This window comes from Bidens hawaiensis, unplaced genomic scaffold, assembly GCF_021521415.1.
Source record: "Bidens hawaiensis isolate Kalapana, Puna unplaced genomic scaffold, B.hawaiensis_p1.1 tig00060139_1, whole genome shotgun sequence".
Lineage (NCBI taxonomy): Eukaryota > Viridiplantae > Streptophyta > Magnoliopsida > Asterales > Asteraceae > Bidens > Bidens hawaiensis.
Window position 1 is genome coordinate 29,373 of NW_027506458.1, and position 16,932 is coordinate 46,304.

At 36.0% G+C, this 16,932-nt stretch overlaps 2 protein-coding genes across 2 annotated transcripts; one reads left to right on the forward strand and one right to left on the reverse strand.

The window, feature by feature from the left end:
- The first annotated feature begins 2,762 nt into the window (after positions 1-2,762).
- Positions 2,763-7,784, forward strand: LOC143617904 (nucleobase-ascorbate transporter 2-like). The gene is made up of 14 exons (XM_077090306.1): positions 2,763-2,961; positions 3,423-3,520; positions 3,608-3,784; positions 4,447-4,547; positions 4,630-4,705; positions 5,499-5,558; positions 5,643-5,827; positions 6,298-6,394; positions 6,483-6,569; positions 6,659-6,717; positions 6,801-6,892; positions 6,979-7,056; positions 7,142-7,302; positions 7,452-7,784. Exons 1-14 carry the CDS (start codon positions 2,868-2,870, stop codon positions 7,662-7,664), a joined length of 1,578 nt encoding a protein of 525 aa, XP_076946421.1. The 5' UTR covers positions 2,763-2,867; the 3' UTR covers positions 7,665-7,784.
- Positions 7,785-8,671: 887 nt separating this feature from the next.
- LOC143617901 (O-fucosyltransferase 8-like) lies at positions 8,672-12,506 on the reverse strand. The gene is made up of 9 exons (XM_077090304.1): positions 12,148-12,506; positions 11,649-11,749; positions 10,994-11,069; positions 10,759-10,847; positions 10,513-10,633; positions 10,203-10,346; positions 9,417-9,751; positions 9,086-9,326; positions 8,672-8,982 (listed from the first exon to the last, which is right to left on the reverse strand). Exons 1-9 carry the CDS (start codon positions 12,451-12,453, stop codon positions 8,674-8,676), a joined length of 1,722 nt encoding a protein of 573 aa, XP_076946419.1. The 5' UTR covers positions 12,454-12,506; the 3' UTR covers positions 8,672-8,673.
- Between the last annotated feature and the right edge of the window lie 4,426 nt (positions 12,507-16,932).

Consider the following 16,932-nt stretch of genomic DNA (forward strand, 5'->3'; position numbering starts at 1 on the left):
GGCGAACCTCGAGTTAAAAAGACGGTGATACCGTGGAGTATCGACGAGTGCGTACTATGTGCTCATGCTTGGTGCGCGATATCGGAAGATGCCAAGTGCGGTATGTTTTTAGAATACATATATATTTTTTTAAATTTCTTAGAACAAACATTGAACTTGTAATGTTTTTATTTTTTTAGCGAACTATCAAAAAACGGGGGTATTTTGACACAAAATTAAAGAGTTGCTCCACGAACTTGGCGGGGACTCGTGTTGAGAAAAAGATTCGTTACTGTCGAAATGAGGCGACATAAACACCAAATGCATGGGTTTTTCATACAGTTTTCTCTTGGAAAACTTGGATGAATCGAACGAAGAGTAGCGGTGTCTCGGACGTAGAAGTCATGGAAAACGCGTTGACAGAGTATCAACATAAGGTCTCGGGGGCCTTCAATTACTTTGACATTTGGAAAGACCAGTTGAGGTTTCACCCAAAATGGGGCCAGGTTTTGGATGCCAACGCCGAAGGTGGTTCGCGTAAAAAAAAGTCTAAAAGATCGTCTTCGGTTGATCCAGACAAGCCCCGTTCCGACGCTCGAAACTTCATCCTAAGCGATAATGAAGCCGCGAATCCTTATGCGGATATTAACGAGATGCCTCGGCCGAGGGGTAGAAGAAGCAAAGGCAAGGGACGGGGGAAAGGGGTCTCTTCGTCGTCGGCAACGGGTTCGAATGCCGAAATGGAAAGTCAATTCAGAGAAGTGAACAGTCAACTCCAAGATTTACACGAACTTGGAACCCAACGACTTAAAGTAAATTTGGACGCCGTCGAACTACTTAGAAGGAATGAAATGGACAAAGACATCGAGATTTTATCAAGCGAGCTAACTGAAGACGACCCGAGAGTCTAATCTCTAAAAGCCGCTCGACAAGCGAAAATTTTAGAAAAATACAACATGTAGTGTTATTTATGTATTTTTTTTTAATTTAATGTATTTTTTTTATTTTAATTTAGTTTTTATTTAAAAGTTTAATGTATTTTTTAAATTTTAATGTTGTTTTTTAATTTTATATTTAATTATTTAAATGAATTATTATTTAAAAAAACAAATAAAATTAATAGTGACTGAGCGTCACGTGGCACACGCCTAGGGATGGAGAGTTATGACTACACCCTATTTTTGTAAAAAGATAAAACTCTGACTAAACGCCACGTGACTCATAATGCCTGGAGGTGGAGAATTACGACTACTCATGGTCTAATTGTTACACTCTATGCTGTTTAATCCCTGCACATATTATGTCGCTATTTTCCAAAGAAATATTATAACCTAAATGTTATTTTCTTAAATTGCTTCTTTATCAAAGCTAACAATGAAAAATAATGCTTACGGGTTAAGGCTAAAAGTAAATACAATAAATATAACTTTTGCCATCTTAAAGTTATCCTACATTGTAAATTTAATTTGTTTTTTAATATTAAAATTTAATTCTTCATTAAGAAACTTGTGTCTCCACGTTGTTGCTTACACGGATTACACTTTTTTCTTATATATGTATAGATTTTCAACTAAAAAACAAGAACTGGAATACAGGCATTTAGATAATAGATATCATGAATCAAATTCGAATCCAAGAGAATCTTACTTATATATGATAAATTACAGATTGTATTACATACAGTTAGAAAAATCATAATTTGTGCTAAATAGATGATTTATTCAATATGTAGTTAATAGTATTAGATTTTAACTTGTATTGTGATTATTCATTTTGATTTTGATTTGTATACTACATATTTTTAAAGCAAATAACAATGTATTATTTAATAAATTTTGAGGAAAAGATTCTATATTTGTTGTACAAATCAAAATCAAAATGAATAATCACAATACAAGTTAAAATCTAATACTATTAACTACATATTGAATAAATCATCTATTTAGCACAAATTATGATTTTTCTAACTGTATGTAATACAATCTGTAATTTATCCGATTCAACTAATTAACAGGGTATTAGGTGTACCTCGTGATTCAGAGGTGATGTGAAGATTTGGAATACATGCAGCATATCTCAAGTCCGAATCTAATCCCAACTAAATCTTATCACAATGGGTCTCATGACAACGAGTTGCTCCTGAAACCGAAGATAATGGCTTGAGCTATCCCATGCTATTGGTGATTGCTAATCATAGTGTAGTCTTTTGCTATTACCCTGGATAGTTGGCTTTATGCAAAAACAACTTTTGATGGTTAAAAATAATAATTATGATTAAACTAAGAGTAGTAAAATAACGTGATGTATGGGACATCCAAATATTAAATACACAGACTGCAGGGACCAACGGTAACATAACATTGGAAGTATTTTCGAGGGGCATTTCTGCCAAATGTTAAACAGATCACATCACAACTTAAAGCTAACACATTCAACCAAACTAAAATAAAAACACTCCCACTGCAACTCTCCAATCAACTTTTGCTTTTTTTCACCATATATTGTTGACCCCTTAAACCTTTTCTTTTTTACTTTCTGTCTCATTGCTCATACAAATATACATACATACATACATACATACATACATCCTCTAATTCTCTTTCACTTTCTTTTTCACACATAGAATCCAATCACCCCCCATATGCCATTTGTATGTGTTTTTGTGTCACTTTCACCACCAAAAGACCTCATTTTGTGACAAGTAAGAATCCAAGAATTCAAGAATCTTGAATCCATATGTGTTGGTCCAGCCATTAAATTAACACATTAGGAACTTCAAAGAATCCAAGAATCTTGAACCCATTTGTGTTTTAATTCTTTATATTCCAAACAAGATAGAATCTTGAATCTTGTTTGTTTTTTTTAAAGATTATCCCATTTTGAAAGCAATGGCAGAAGCTCCAAAAGCAGAGGAAATCACTCATCTTCCAACTGATCAACTCCAGGGTTTAGAGTACTGCATTGACTCAAATCCTTCATGGGGTATGTAAATTTCTTAACTTTTTATATATATATATTTATACAATTAGTGAAATCTTTACACTTTAGCATTGTAATCCCTCATGAGGCATGCAAATTCCTTAACCTTTTTTTATGAAGTTACTGAAATCTTTACACTTTGTAATCTCTCATGGGTATGTAAAAATCTTAACCTTTTTTATGAAATTAATGAAATCTTTACACTTTAGCATTGTAATCCCTCATTGGTATGTAAATTTCTCAACTTTTTTATAAAATTAATGAAATTATTACACTTTAGCATTGTAATGGTTTGAAAATTTCTTAACTTTTTTTATTAAGTTCATAAAAGCTTTACACTTTAGCATTGTAATCCCTCATGGGTATGTAAATTTCTTAACTTTTTATAAAAGTTTTGAAATCTTTACACTTTTAGCATTTTAATATGAGCTTAATACAATGTATCTTGTGTTCTTGATAAACAGGGGAAGCCATAGCTTTAGGGTTCCAACATTACATCTTATCTTTAGGAACTGCTGTCATGATTCCAACTTTTCTTGTACCTTTGATGGGTGGTACTTCTGTGAGTCTTTTTCCCTCAAAAACCTGCATCAGATGGTTGTACCATATCTATAACTGTGCTTTACAACTTGTACATTAATATCTGCAGGGTGACAAGGTGAGGGTGGTGCAAACATTGCTGTTTGTTCAAGGGATTAATACATACTTGCAAACACTTTTCGGAACCCGATTACCTGCCGTTGTTGGCGGATCATGGGCTTTCATGGTGCCTATAATTTCAATCATACATGACCCCTCTCTTGCAGCCATTGGGGATGATCATATGGTAACATAAATTATTATAAACTTGTTACATGATGTTTTGATATGTGTAATATGTTTTCTAGTATTAAAAAGATATAAAATGTTTTTGAGATTGTGAGTAGGTAAAGTATAATCTCCATGTTTCAAGGGACATTTGCTATGTCCCACCTAATAAAAAAACCATCTTTTCTTTTTTCAATCAGCAATTGCAAATTTGTCTGCTTTAAGAATAAATAGACCCCATGCCCATGTCAAGGGTAGGAGCCACACCTAAGTGCTTCTCATGTGGACCTTAATAAGTTAATATGGCATTGGTATTCTCGGTCGGCTCGTTTAACTATTGTGAGCTCGAGCGAGTAGTTTTCAGTCTTGACTCGTTTATTATTTATTTATATGTATTTTTAATTATTTTCAATTTTCATATACAACTTTTAGTATAAAATGTATATAAAGTGTTCAACTACAGTATTTTAATAATTTCAAGATTCTAATACGTTCAACATTTTATTTATTATATGCGCGTAAGCGTGTTAGTGTAGTCGGGCGAGATTTCTTGCTACAATGTTATTAGTTGAAGTTGAAAACAGTATCTTTTGATCAATATTAATGAGAAACTGTCATTTCTTTTATCAATAATAAGGAAAAATCACATTATGTAATGATAAATTTACTTTGCACTTGCAGAGATTTCTTGCTACAACGCGAGCAATACAAGGTGCACTTATCGTGGCTTCGAGTGTGCAGATAATCTTGGGGTACAGCCAGCTGTGGGCTATATGTTCAAGGTGAATAATTTAATTTAATAAAGCATCAATCCTTTAAATTCTGTTTCTTTAGTCAAGTTCAATTAATTTTCTTTCATTGCAGATTCTTTAGCCCTGTTGGTATGGTTCCTGTGATTGCATTGGCCGGTTTTGGCCTCTTTGACCGAGGATTTCCAGTGGTATGAACACTTTACACAAATTAGCTGTTTTTCAAGCTGTATGAACACTTTCATAATAAGCAATAGGGGATGTAAACGACTCGAGCCCATTTAACTTACGATAGCTTGAGAACGAGCTCGGCTCATGAGCTGTTTTTCAAGCTGTAGTGCGGCTTATTCATTGTTTATTCAATTAGTTTAAATACTTTCATAATTATTTATATATATATATATGTGCATTTATAAATTTGGTACTCCGTACATAACATAATGTATATTATTTAGTAACTTTTATCATAATATTGTATAATATTGTGTATAGTAGTAGATGTTATAGAAATATATATTTAATATATTAAATAAAATTTATATAAATAATAGGCTTGTTTTGGCTCACGTGTCAGTTCGATCTTGAAAAATGAACCACTGGAAGTAGCTTGTTTATTAAAAAAATAGTTTTATCATAGTTTTATGTATATTAATAACTATTATGAAAAATATATATTTAATATATTAAATAAAAATTATATAAACAACAGGCTCGTTTAGTCTCTCGAGCCAACTCGAGGTCGATAAGTGAAGCTCGGGCTCATGCTCGTTTATTAAACAATCTTATTTTTAGGCTCGAGCTCGTTTAAATTTGGCTCAACTTGAGCTTTTAGAGAGCCAGTCTCGAGTAGCTTCGCTGGTTTACCGACCTACGCAATACCACCTCATTAACTTTAAAGTGTCTAAGAAAAATATTTGACTTCAAAAGTCAACCCTGTATTGTTTTTGACATAAAAGCTTAATACTTTACTCAAATTGTTTATAGGTTGGAAGATGTGTTGAATTTGGCATACCGATGCTAATTCTTTTTGTCGCATTCTCTCAGGTACTTATAAATTGTTTAATCTGACTGAATTACATTAAATTTTGATTAATTTGTATGTGATCTAATTTCTGGTTTGGGAAACAGTACCTGAAACAGTTTCAGGCAAAACAACTGCCAATATTGGAGCGGTTTGCGCTTCTTTTAACGATCGCAGTGATCTGGGCATATGCACACTTATTGACTGCTAGTGGTGCGTATAAACATCATCCAGAACAAACTCAAATGCACTGCAGAACTGATAAAGCTGACCTCATACCATCTGCACCATGGTTAGTAGTTTGAGTTAGATCTGTAAACGAACTGAATGAACACGTACGGATCATGTTAGTGTTCGTTCGTTTAACGGATCATGTTAGTGTTCGCTCGTTTAAGTTTAACAAAACAAACGATCGAACACGTACAAGTAGACGTAACGAACAAACCTTACCAAAACTAATTAAAAGTAATTGCGAACAATAATGTGTTGGGCCTAAAAAGTTATAAAAACTAGACTAAATTGTGACCTTAAAATATTAAGTAATTTATTAAAGAACGTATACAAATGATCTTAATTTAAACTAGCGAAAATAAATTAACGAACAAGATATATGTTCATGTTCCTATGTTTAACTAAATGAACAAAACTTTTTGTTCATCTTTGTTCGTTCATAGTTCACTAAACGATGATTCAAAATTAACAAACTTCCCGCCATATAATTCATAAATGGTTCACTAAACGTTCGGTTCGTTCTGGATGCAGGATAAAGATCCCATACCCGCTTCAATGGGGTGCACCGACTTTTGAAGCAGGGCATGCTTTTGGAATGATGGCTGCGGTTCTGGTTTCGCTTGTTGAGGTAAAGATTCAAAATTTTTAGAACTGAGTTTTGTTCAATGGGCCCCACAAAATGAATGTAACATAAAGATTTATGGTTGCTTTTACAGTCGACGGGCGCGTATAAAGCAGCAGCCCGCCTAGCGAGTGCTACACCCCCTCCTCCTCATGTTCTCAGTCGTGGCATCGGGTGGCAGGTTAGTTTTATGTCTGTAAACATATAAAAAAAATATTATTATTGACTCATAAAGCTTGGATACATTTATATTCGTTTTTGATCACACAGGGATTCGGCATTCTTTTGAGCGGTCTCTTTGGAACAGCAACTGGCTCAACAGTTTCCATGTAAGTATTTCTGATATTATTTATGCTGTTTGAAACAAAACACATAAATGAGCTAAAAGATTAATTTCCATGAAACAAAACAGAGAAAATGTCGGTCTTCTAGGCAGCACTCGTGTAGGGAGCCGAAGAGTCATTCAAATCTCAGCCGGCTTCATGATCTTCTTCTCGATTTTAGGTAAGTCAATGCACCCTAGAACAAAAGTCAACCCTGTTCTTTATCCGATTCACATTTCTTGATTATCTTTCTTTTATAATTTTTAGGGAAATTTGGAGCTTTGTTTGCATCAATACCTTTTCCAATATTTGCTGCGGTATACTGCGTGCTATTTGGTCTTGTTGGTGAGAATCTTGACTTGTTTCATATTGCTATTAAAAGGGACAAAAATGTAAATTGATCTCATTTTTTCTGTTATGTGTTTGTTAGCTTCTGTCGGGTTGTCGTTCTTGCAATTCACAAATATGAACTCGATGAGAAACTTGTTTATTGTGGGTGTTTCTTTCTTTCTCGGGTTGTCAATTCCTGAGTATTTTAGGGAGTACACGGCTGGTGCTCTTCATGGTCCTTCACATACAAAGGCTGAATGGGTAAGTTAGTCTTTCACATCTGTTTTCATGGTGGTTTCACGTGTGAAATCAGAAGGGTATTTTGGTCTTTTCACATCCGTTTGCATGGTGGTTTTACGTATGAAACTAGAAGAGTATTATAGTCTTTTCGCATGTGTGTTTTTATGCAGTTCAATGATTTCCTCAACACAATCTTCTTCTCATCCCCAACGGTGGCATTAATGGTGGCGCTGTTTCTTGACAACACGCTTGAGCTGAAAGACAGCGCAAAAGACAGGGGGATGCCGTGGTGGGCCAAGTTTAGAACGTTTAAAGGTGATAGTCGAAACGAGGAGTTTTACACTCTCCCATTCAATCTTGACAGGTTCTTTCCACCATCATGAGTTTTTTAGACCGAAAGTTTAATGGTTAAGGGTAGTTTTGTCATTTTGCAAGAATGAGATTGTGCTGATCACAGTCCCTTTTGGTTAGGATGAGGGGGGGGGGGGGGGGGGCTAAGAAAAGTTTATGTTGTATTATTTTTCATGACATCATGATATAGTTTGGCGTTCTTTATTTCATGTAAATTTTTTTTGTCTCGACTTTTGTTATTTGTATCGGGTTTAGGGTTTAGGGTAGTTTTGTCATTTTGCAAGAATGAGATTGTGCTGATCACAGTCCCTTTTGGTTAGGATGAGGGGGGGGGGGTCAGCTAAGAAAAGTTTATGTTGTATTATTTTTCATGACATCATGATATAGTTTGGCGTTCTTTATTTCATGTAATTTTTTTTTGTCTCAACTTTTGTTATTTGTATCGGGCTGTAAGCAAGTCTAATGTTGTTTAAAGCTTAATTCGAGATGATAATTTCAACCCATTCGTCTACTTTTAGCTGATAGGAACACACTGAAAGTCGTTCAACGCCGTCTACTTTTAACGCATGTAACTTTCCACATAGTTTTTATAGAAAGAAAATATGATTCTTGCAATGGAGTTTTTATGGGTTAAAATGGTAAAACTGACCCGCCCATCTTTCCCGTAATAGGAATGTCACTCAAAGTCGTCTACTTTCAACACATGTAACTTTCTAAATAATCTATATATAAAGTAAATATGATTTTTGTAGTGGGGGTTTTTGCTGGTCAACTCAAGCCATTTGACCCATACTAAAACCGAATTGCGCCCATCTTGCCCGTAATAGAAAAGTGGTTGAAAGTCACTCAAAGTCGTTTTCTTTTAACGCATTTAACTTTCTAAATACCTTTTATACAAAAAAATATGATTTCTATGATATTTTTAATGGAGTTTTTGTGAGTCAACCCGGTCACATTTGACCCGTACTAACCATTGTTTAAATTCTAAAAAATATACAACAAAAGAATGCTCTTATGTGCGCTTCTTCGTTCGAACAACGATTAGTGGGACCTACACATACATTCAGGGCATCTCGGTTGTCTATAAATGCTTCGGCCCCTCCCCCTCAACCGTACACTTTGTGCTCCTGATATCATCTTTGTCACTCTTGCTTCAAACTCCTTCCAATTTATAGTTTGACTTTTTGACAAGATTTCCGCAAGTCTCTTCTTGCTCGGTCTTAGTGTCGGTGCGTGGGCCCCACCATAGTATGTTCTGAAACCAGAGACCAATGAAGATAACTGACTACCTGAATCGGTTATACCAAATACATCTGATGTGGCACACGCGATAAAGTCCAATGCTGCTAGCTATTAACCAAAGTCAAAGTCAAAGTCAAAGTCAAAGTCAAAGTCAAGGGATGGGAATGTTATTAATGACCTGATTTAAAGATGATAAAGATTAGTGATTTACTTGAGAAGAGAAGTTTTTAAATGGTGCAAGCTCTGATGGGGAGAGAAGGTCTTCTTTTGTGACGACACGTGGATACAAATTAGTCAACGGTTGCATCCTTGACTTTCCTCCGTAGATTTGAGATCCAGCAAGGTATATATATGTTTCACTTGTGAAACCAAGAGCAGCTAGAACTAGTGCAGCTTCTTCGGGTGTTAATGGACATTTTCCTGTTCTCCTTAGTTCTTCTGCAGAAACAGCCCTACAATAATAGAATCCATGATCATTAAGTTCAAAATTTGACTGTATTTGAATTTTAAAAAATAATAATATTATTATTGAATTAACTCACTTTGACTGTTTCAGTCGTTGCATAAGTAACGGAAAGTGAACATCTCGGTAAGCTTGGAGTTCAGTTTTCTCAACTTGTCCACCACCAAACTCACATAAAGAATATGCAACCATGTCAACTTCAAATCTCAAGTGCAGAGCAATATACTTGAGTGGTTCTCTGTTAATATCAGGCCCGCTTAACCGAAAACCTGTGATGAAGTTTCCTAATAGTTGCTTATCTAGCTTGTTCCTCGGGCCATCGTATTTTCTTATCCTTCTTATCAACAATGAACTGGTTTCTTGAATTTTGGGCACAAATTTTAGTGCATGGTAGTTACATTTGCATCTTAACCTCTGCATGCATGCAACAAAGTTAAAATGATTGTTTTGAGTTACAAAGAAACTCAGTAGTGAGATGATACTTTGAAAGTAGGGTTGTTCAAAAAGTTGTGAGGCTTGCTCGAAATCGGCTCGATATTGAACGAGCCGAGCCTGTCCGGTTTGTAGATGAGCCGAGCCCAAGCCAAGCTAATTTGGGCTCATTAGCTTGCTCATCAACTCGTTTAAAAATAAAGTGTTTTAATATATAAAAATTGTAACCAAAAGTATAACCCAAATTTCAGTATATATAAATTGACAAATTTGTGGTTTATTAATTAAGCACATTAATAATAATATAGTTTTTCTTTTAAAAATACAAAAACTATATGAGCCAGCTCAGTAAGTCAAACTTGAGCTCAACATTTCAGCCCGTTAAGATAAACGAGCTGAGCCGAAAGTAGTGGTAGCAGTTCTAAGTTCTAACCTGAAGTTCAAAAGGTAACGGATCAAAACCGAGACGGTTTCCATATCCAAGGAAATGAACAACTCCATTTTTTAATAATACAGGAAGTACTTTTTCAATATATTCTGTTGGTGTTGCCTCCTTGCTGATATCTGCATCTGTTATCTGAAAAATCAACAGTAAAAAAACATTATATTATCTTAGAACTACTTACATTTATGATGAATTTGCAATATTTATTTGATCTTCCGTTTTCATTTTTTTTGTCTACAACAATCTGTTATTTTGAGATGGACAGATAAACAAAGATAAGTTATAAAAAACGACGTACCAAACTACCGATTTCTTTAAAATCTAGTGATTTCAGATGAGGAGGGAGGTCCTTTACAATATTGATTTCATTCTTCAAAGTTTTCATGAAATAGTCTTCTTGGTAAATATCACCAAACTGACTGAATCACACAAACACAGCTATCAAACTTAATATAGACTTTTGTTTTTTTTCTGTTTTTTTGCCAAAGTTAAGGCAATAAAAACCATTATATGTAAAATCAAACAGATGATCAGTTCCACATACCTTGGATCCTTCCATACATTGCTGAAAAGAAATCTTGGAATAACTGATGTTGCATTTAATAATGATGCTACAACGACAGCGTTGCAAACCTACACGCGCAGAAACGTTTAATCTTGTATATAGATGCAAGATAATAAAGATCATAAATAAACCAAAATTCTCAAAGTATACTGATATGTGTTTTGAGTTCAAATGGTTTCTAAGAAGATTTAAAAACGCGTAAACTTGTACTTACAGCGACCCGTTGTTGATTTAGACCTCCGTTTGCGCTAACCAATATATAACCAGTGTTGCTTTGTAGTTTTCCTGTCCTAGCAACATTGACAAATAAATTTAAGTATATAACCAACTCAACAAGATAAGTTTACATTTAGGGAACCATTTGAGAAAAAAACGGTCAAGTTTGACTTTCACGGTCAAAGCCCAAAAGTGCCACTTTGGAAATCTAATATACATGGATAACAACATTTGCATGTTTGTGTTTAGTAAAAAACGGTTTGGGTCAGCTCGAGCATGCGAACCCAATTAGCAACACGGGCTGTTTACATGCCCTAGTTGACCCGTTTAATCCGTTTATTTTATTTTGATATGTGTTTTATGTAATAAATTAAATTTGTTGGGATTTTTATGCGAAAATCTAAAAATTAAAAGAAAAAAATTGACATAAATCATGTCATGTTTGTGCTCATATGCCTAACACGATTATTGGGCTCGTGTCGTGTTGGATCTATAAACCAGCGAAAACGACCCGCTTAGCACCCAATCACATTCATGAAATCCAAACAATGAATAGTTTATTATGCCAAATAAGTCAAAGATTGACTCAATTGGTCAATTTTACCAAATATAGAGTATACAAACTACCAAAAGATAGCGAAATCAGTATTTACCGGGCTCTTATTGATTCCTTTTTATCCGCACAAGGACTCCATGCAGATGCTTGATGATAAGATTCCTTCCAAAATTTCGATTCGTCTTGTTTAAGCTCTCTCTACATGAAGAAACATTCATGAACATAGAAACATATATATATATATATATATATAAAATGCAATCAGTCCAGTTACTTATGAATGAGTTGATTTGGATTATTAACTATCATACGCGCGCGCCAACAAAAAATGTATTATTATTTTTTATATAACATAATATTTAAGAATTATTATTTATTTTTGTTTTTGTTAGAATTTACACATATTAATAAAATTATATTAAGCTCAAGTTCGGGCTCAGGTTCGATCTCGTTTAAGTTCGGCTAGATACGAGCTGATCTTGAGTAGCTCACAAGCAACTTTTTCCGTTTCAACTTTCAACCTACCCAACATGTCCACACGACAAACAAGAAACCGCATATCCAACAATATACAAGGTTGAAACAAGAAACCAAACCTCTACAAGAGCACTAGAAGCCATGCTTGCAAGCTGATCATACATCTGCACCACATTTTTACCACCACTCTCATTTTTAGCCATTACGGAAGTATTTTGAATAACTGATGGCTCAAAGATGGAGCCGAGAAGAGAATCCAACATATAAAGAAAACCGATCAATGCAACGGTGAAAACAAGTGATGAAAAAGGTTTTCTGATCCAAATATGCCGTTGTTGTTTACCGACATAACCGCCCTTAAACGAACCTAGTTTCATGGAGTTACTCCTGAACCCATGAAACTGTTTAGACTCTTGTTTTCCCATTATTATTATGCATGAAGAGTTTGATCAGTTTTTATGAATGTTTCATGTATTATAAATAAGAGTTGGTGTGACAAAAGATAAATAAAATGAAAAGGTGGCATTAAACTTTGAATTGGAAGTGAAGTTAAATCAGGGAAAATGAAAGGTAAACAATAGATTGAATAAATATATTATAAAGTTTTAAGAAATGGTGATGAAGGTTGCTTAAACTGACCTGTTCATGAAGATTTTAGATATAAAACATAAAATGCTGAGGAGATATCACATCTGCAAAACAACTACTTCTCACCGAACAGCAGGTTGAAAGTTGACAGTGAATATTATATTGGTTTGTATCATGTCATGGTAATATACACGTGGATTTATATGTTTAATATTATTAACTATTGTCAATGGATTATTATGCAAGAAAATAAAAGGAAATATTTTTTTATTGGTAACCGGATGGAGGGTATCTTATATTAACTAGTGATTTACCCGCGCGTTGCACGGTAAAATCGATCGGTAAAACCCAGGTGTTGTAGCAGCGAGTAAACGCGAATTCGGTTAATATTAGCAACGGTCGTTACTGTTAGGCCATGAATTTTATACTGAGGATCCTTTATCCTTCACTGTCTTATGGATAGTTTATCCTTGAAATATGTATCAGGATATAAAGGATCGACGATCCTCGGTATTACTTGTTTACTAATGATTGCGTTTAGTATGGTGATGTGTTAGACAGGTGTAGCAACTTTAAGACGTACTTGTACCAATTATCCTCACGGAGTACTCTCTAGCTGAAGTATGTATCTAGGATCCTTATTCAATATAGCTGATTATGGACGAATTCACCTGAAGATTGATGTTTAAATAACAACGGTATCTAGACCTGGTCTACCGCTTATCTCGCTACTGGATGGCTATTGGCACTGTTAGTGCACAGAAATTTGACACTGTGGATATGTTATCCTGGCATATGTTTTGGATCAGTTATCCTTAGCGTGTGTTCCAGATCCCGTCAGGATCAATGATCCACAGTACTTATTATTTATTAACGGTTGTTCTCATGTGTAGTCTTATATTTAGCAGGTATAACGGTTAGAAGACTCAGTCTATCCACTAACTTGCAGTCAAGAAGATATTGACGTGTCTGGATCAGTTATCCTTCTGAATAGTTCCAGAGCTATGTCAGGATAATGGATCCTCGACATTTGGTGCTATTAACAGTTGTTTCATATTTCGCAGCCTGAGTGATGGAGAACGTGGTCAAAGTGGCAGTTACGATTATATTCAAGATAAAGACGGATTTTTAGGAAAATTAGTTAATAGTCTTTATTATTAATAACTCCATGGAATTATTATCTTATATATATAATTGAGATATGATCGATTAGATAGACACATGTACTTACACACACACTAGAGCAGAAACAAGCATTCTCTCTACACACTAGCATACCTTGTAATCTCGATCATATACTCCACCGCAATTGTAATCACCTTTTTATTATCAATATACTTGACGGTGATAGTTTTCACCGTCAGGGGGTTTATTGTGCCGGAGACCACGATAATCATATACTCATCGACCAAAGGTTACCTTGTTGATCCTTGAGTGAAGTGACTTGACCAAAGATTAGCTTATTAATCCTTGACCGACGTCATTTCTCCAAAGATTACCTCGATAAGTTTTGACCGAAGTAAGACTATCTTGGTTAAGGGCTTTTTCCCTCGTGATCAAACCTTTGTGTTCATTAATCTCACGCTTATACACTGGTCATTATCAAGTCAGCACCTTACCTCACATAACAGATTTGGATACTTGATCCTTAGTTGATTTTTGTTCAAAACAGGCACGTGGTATAACCACACACACTAAGAGCAGAAACAAGCATTCTCTCTACACGCTAGCTTACTTTGTAATCTCGATCAGATATTCCACAATACTTGTAACTGTTTGGCAACGATTTTTATACTGAGGATCCTTTATCCCTAACTGTCTTATGGATAGTTTATCCTTGAAATGTATGTCAGGATATAAAGGATCGATGATTCTCGGTATTGTTTGTTTACTAATGATTGCGTTTAGTATGGTGATGTGTTAGACAGGTATAGCAACTTTAAGACGTACTTGTACGAGTTATCCTCACGGGACATTCTATAGCTGGAACATGGATATAGGATCCTAATTCAACATAGCTGATTATGGACGAACTCTCTATAAGATTGAAGCTTAAATATCATCAACGGCTGTGTGACTCACTCTTCCGCTTATTTTGCTATTGGGTGGCAATTGGCACGTGGTCAAAGGTCGTGGAGCGGCTAGGTGGAAGACTTCCGGATAGATAGGAAATGTTGTTATTGATATTTTCTTATTTAATCGAGTAATGATCGAATAGAAAAGACACTTGTACTCTCACACACACTAGAGCAGATTCAATAATTCTCTCTATACACTAGTTTACATTGTAATATAGATCATATACTCCACAGACACTTGTAACCCCCTTTTATTTATCAATATAATCGACGGTGATAGTTTTCACCGTCCGAGGGTTTTTTGTGCCGGAGACCACGATAATCATATACTCATCGACCAAAGGTTACCTTGTTGATCCTTGAGTGAAGTGACTTGACCAAAGATTAGTTTATTAATCCTTGACCGACGTCATTTCTTCAAAGATTACCTCGATAAGTTTTGACCGAAGTAAGACTACCTTGGTTAAGGGCTTTTTCCCTCATGATCAAATCACGGTTTTCATCTCTATTTCGTTCATATAATCGCTGTTATCAATTTAGCACTAAACCTCACATAACAGATTTGGATACATTATCCTTAACAGATTTTTGTCCAAAACAATTTGGCGCCCACTGTGGGGAAATTGGTGCTATAATCCAAATTATTCCTATCAATTTACAATTTTTCATACGCATATCACTTGCTATGGCCTCTCAATCCACCTCTGCATCATCAACTATGCCGTCTTCGGTTTCTCTCTCCTCAAGGACTTTGCCACAGATGCCTCCGCCAATCACGGGAGCACCGAAGGCTACTACTTTTGGGATCAAGACGCAAATACCAGTCTTCTAGAGCTCGAGAACAACCGCTGCTACTTCGGCGGTAAACTCTAACAATGATGTTTCATCTATGTTTTCGCAGGTTAAAACATACATGGAGCAGCAGAACAAGACTAACCAGAGGATCCTTCGTGAGATAGAAGATCTCAGGAAGAATAAGAGGCCAACAGAAGATTTCACTCCCCTGATCCCTAGGATGCTGGATTTCACCAGTCCAGGATCCATGGCTCAGCTTTCGCAAGGATCTTCACTCTTTTAGTCAGGATCACATATCCTTCAACAAAGGGTCCATGGGTAAGCCGGCTCAAGGATCCTCAACGTTTCAGCCAGGTCCTCTATCCTGCAACCAGGATCCATGGGTCAACCGGCTCAAGGATCCTCAATGTTTCAGCCAGGATCATCCATCCTTCAACAAGGGTCTATGGGTCAGCAGGCTCAAGGATCCTCAATCTTTCAGTCAGGATCACATATCCTTCAACAAGGATCTATGGGTCCTCAGGTTCAAGGGTACTCGGACTCCCAGCAAGGACCGTCTAGCTTTAACCATGGGTTAATGGGTCAACCAATGCAGAGTTCCTCGATGTTCCAAAGGGGATCAGGGATGCTTCCGCCAGGATCTTCTGGGATTCCTTATCAAGGATCCTTCTTTCAAGATCCAGGATCCTTTGGATCCCAACATCAACGTTATTCCAAAGTCCATGATGGGGACATAATCCCTATGCAGACCATAGCTTCTGGAGGACCCACTCCGATTGCAGGCTCCTCTTATCCCAGATACCCATACGGAATACTAAACTCCACCCAGAAGAGAGGTAACTGGTACGATCCTATATCTTTAGATACTAACCGTGGTTTGATGCAGGTATCAACCAGGCAATGGCCAAGGAGTTACAAAAACTCAAGGATATGATATCCAGTGTCCCGGGAGTGATACGTCCAATTCCTGAGATACCGGAGGGAAGTCACAAATTATCTAGATTCGCTCCACCCATTTGTGATGCTAAAATCCTGAAGCGGTTCCAAACTCCCAACATGAAGACCTATGATGGGAGCACCGATCCAGAGGAACATGTTGCCCAGTATAGGGAAAGGATGGAAATCAATCCTGTTACTGAAAGACTCAAGGAGGCTTGCCTTTGTAAAGGATTTGGAGCCACACTAACTGGAGCTGCACTAAAATGGCTGCTAAGTCTCCCCCTTTCTCGGTTACATCTTTCTCTCATTTAGTTAATTTGTTTAACACTCAATTTTCCTGTAGTCGGAAATTTGAGAGGTTAACTAGTGATTTATATCGTGTTGTTCAACCTAGTGATGAGTCCCTTAGGGATTTCGTGACCAGGTTCGGCAAGGAAGCTCTAGAAATCCCAAACCTTGATATGACTACCGCTGTTGAAGCATTCAAGATGGGAATTCAAAAGA

What these genes read in the sequence shown, in the direction of transcription:
- LOC143617904 (XM_077090306.1), top strand. Translation starts at nt 2,868, where the DNA reads ATGGCAGAAGCTCCAAAAGCAGAGGAAATCACTCATCTTCCAACTGAT. An exon ending in CTTTGATGGGTGGTACTTCT is followed by an intron (nt 3,521 to 3,607) that starts GTGAGTCTTTTT and finishes TAATATCTGCAG; the next exon opens with GGTGACAAGGTGAGGGTGGT. An exon ending in ACTGGCTCAACAGTTTCCAT is followed by an intron (nt 6,718 to 6,800) that starts GTAAGTATTTCT and finishes GAAACAAAACAG; the next exon opens with AGAAAATGTCGGTCTTCTAG.
- LOC143617901 (XM_077090304.1), bottom strand. Translation starts at nt 12,453, where the DNA reads ATGGGAAAACAAGAGTCTAAACAGTTTCATGGGTTCAGGAGTAACTCC. An exon ending in AAGGAATCAATAAGAGCCCG is followed by an intron (nt 11,070 to 11,648) that starts GTAAATACTGAT and finishes CAATGTTGCTAG; the next exon opens with GACAGGAAAACTACAAAGCA. An exon ending in CGTTACCTTTTGAACTTCAG is followed by an intron (nt 9,752 to 10,202) that starts GTTAGAACTTAG and finishes GCATGCATGCAG; the next exon opens with AGGTTAAGATGCAAATGTAA.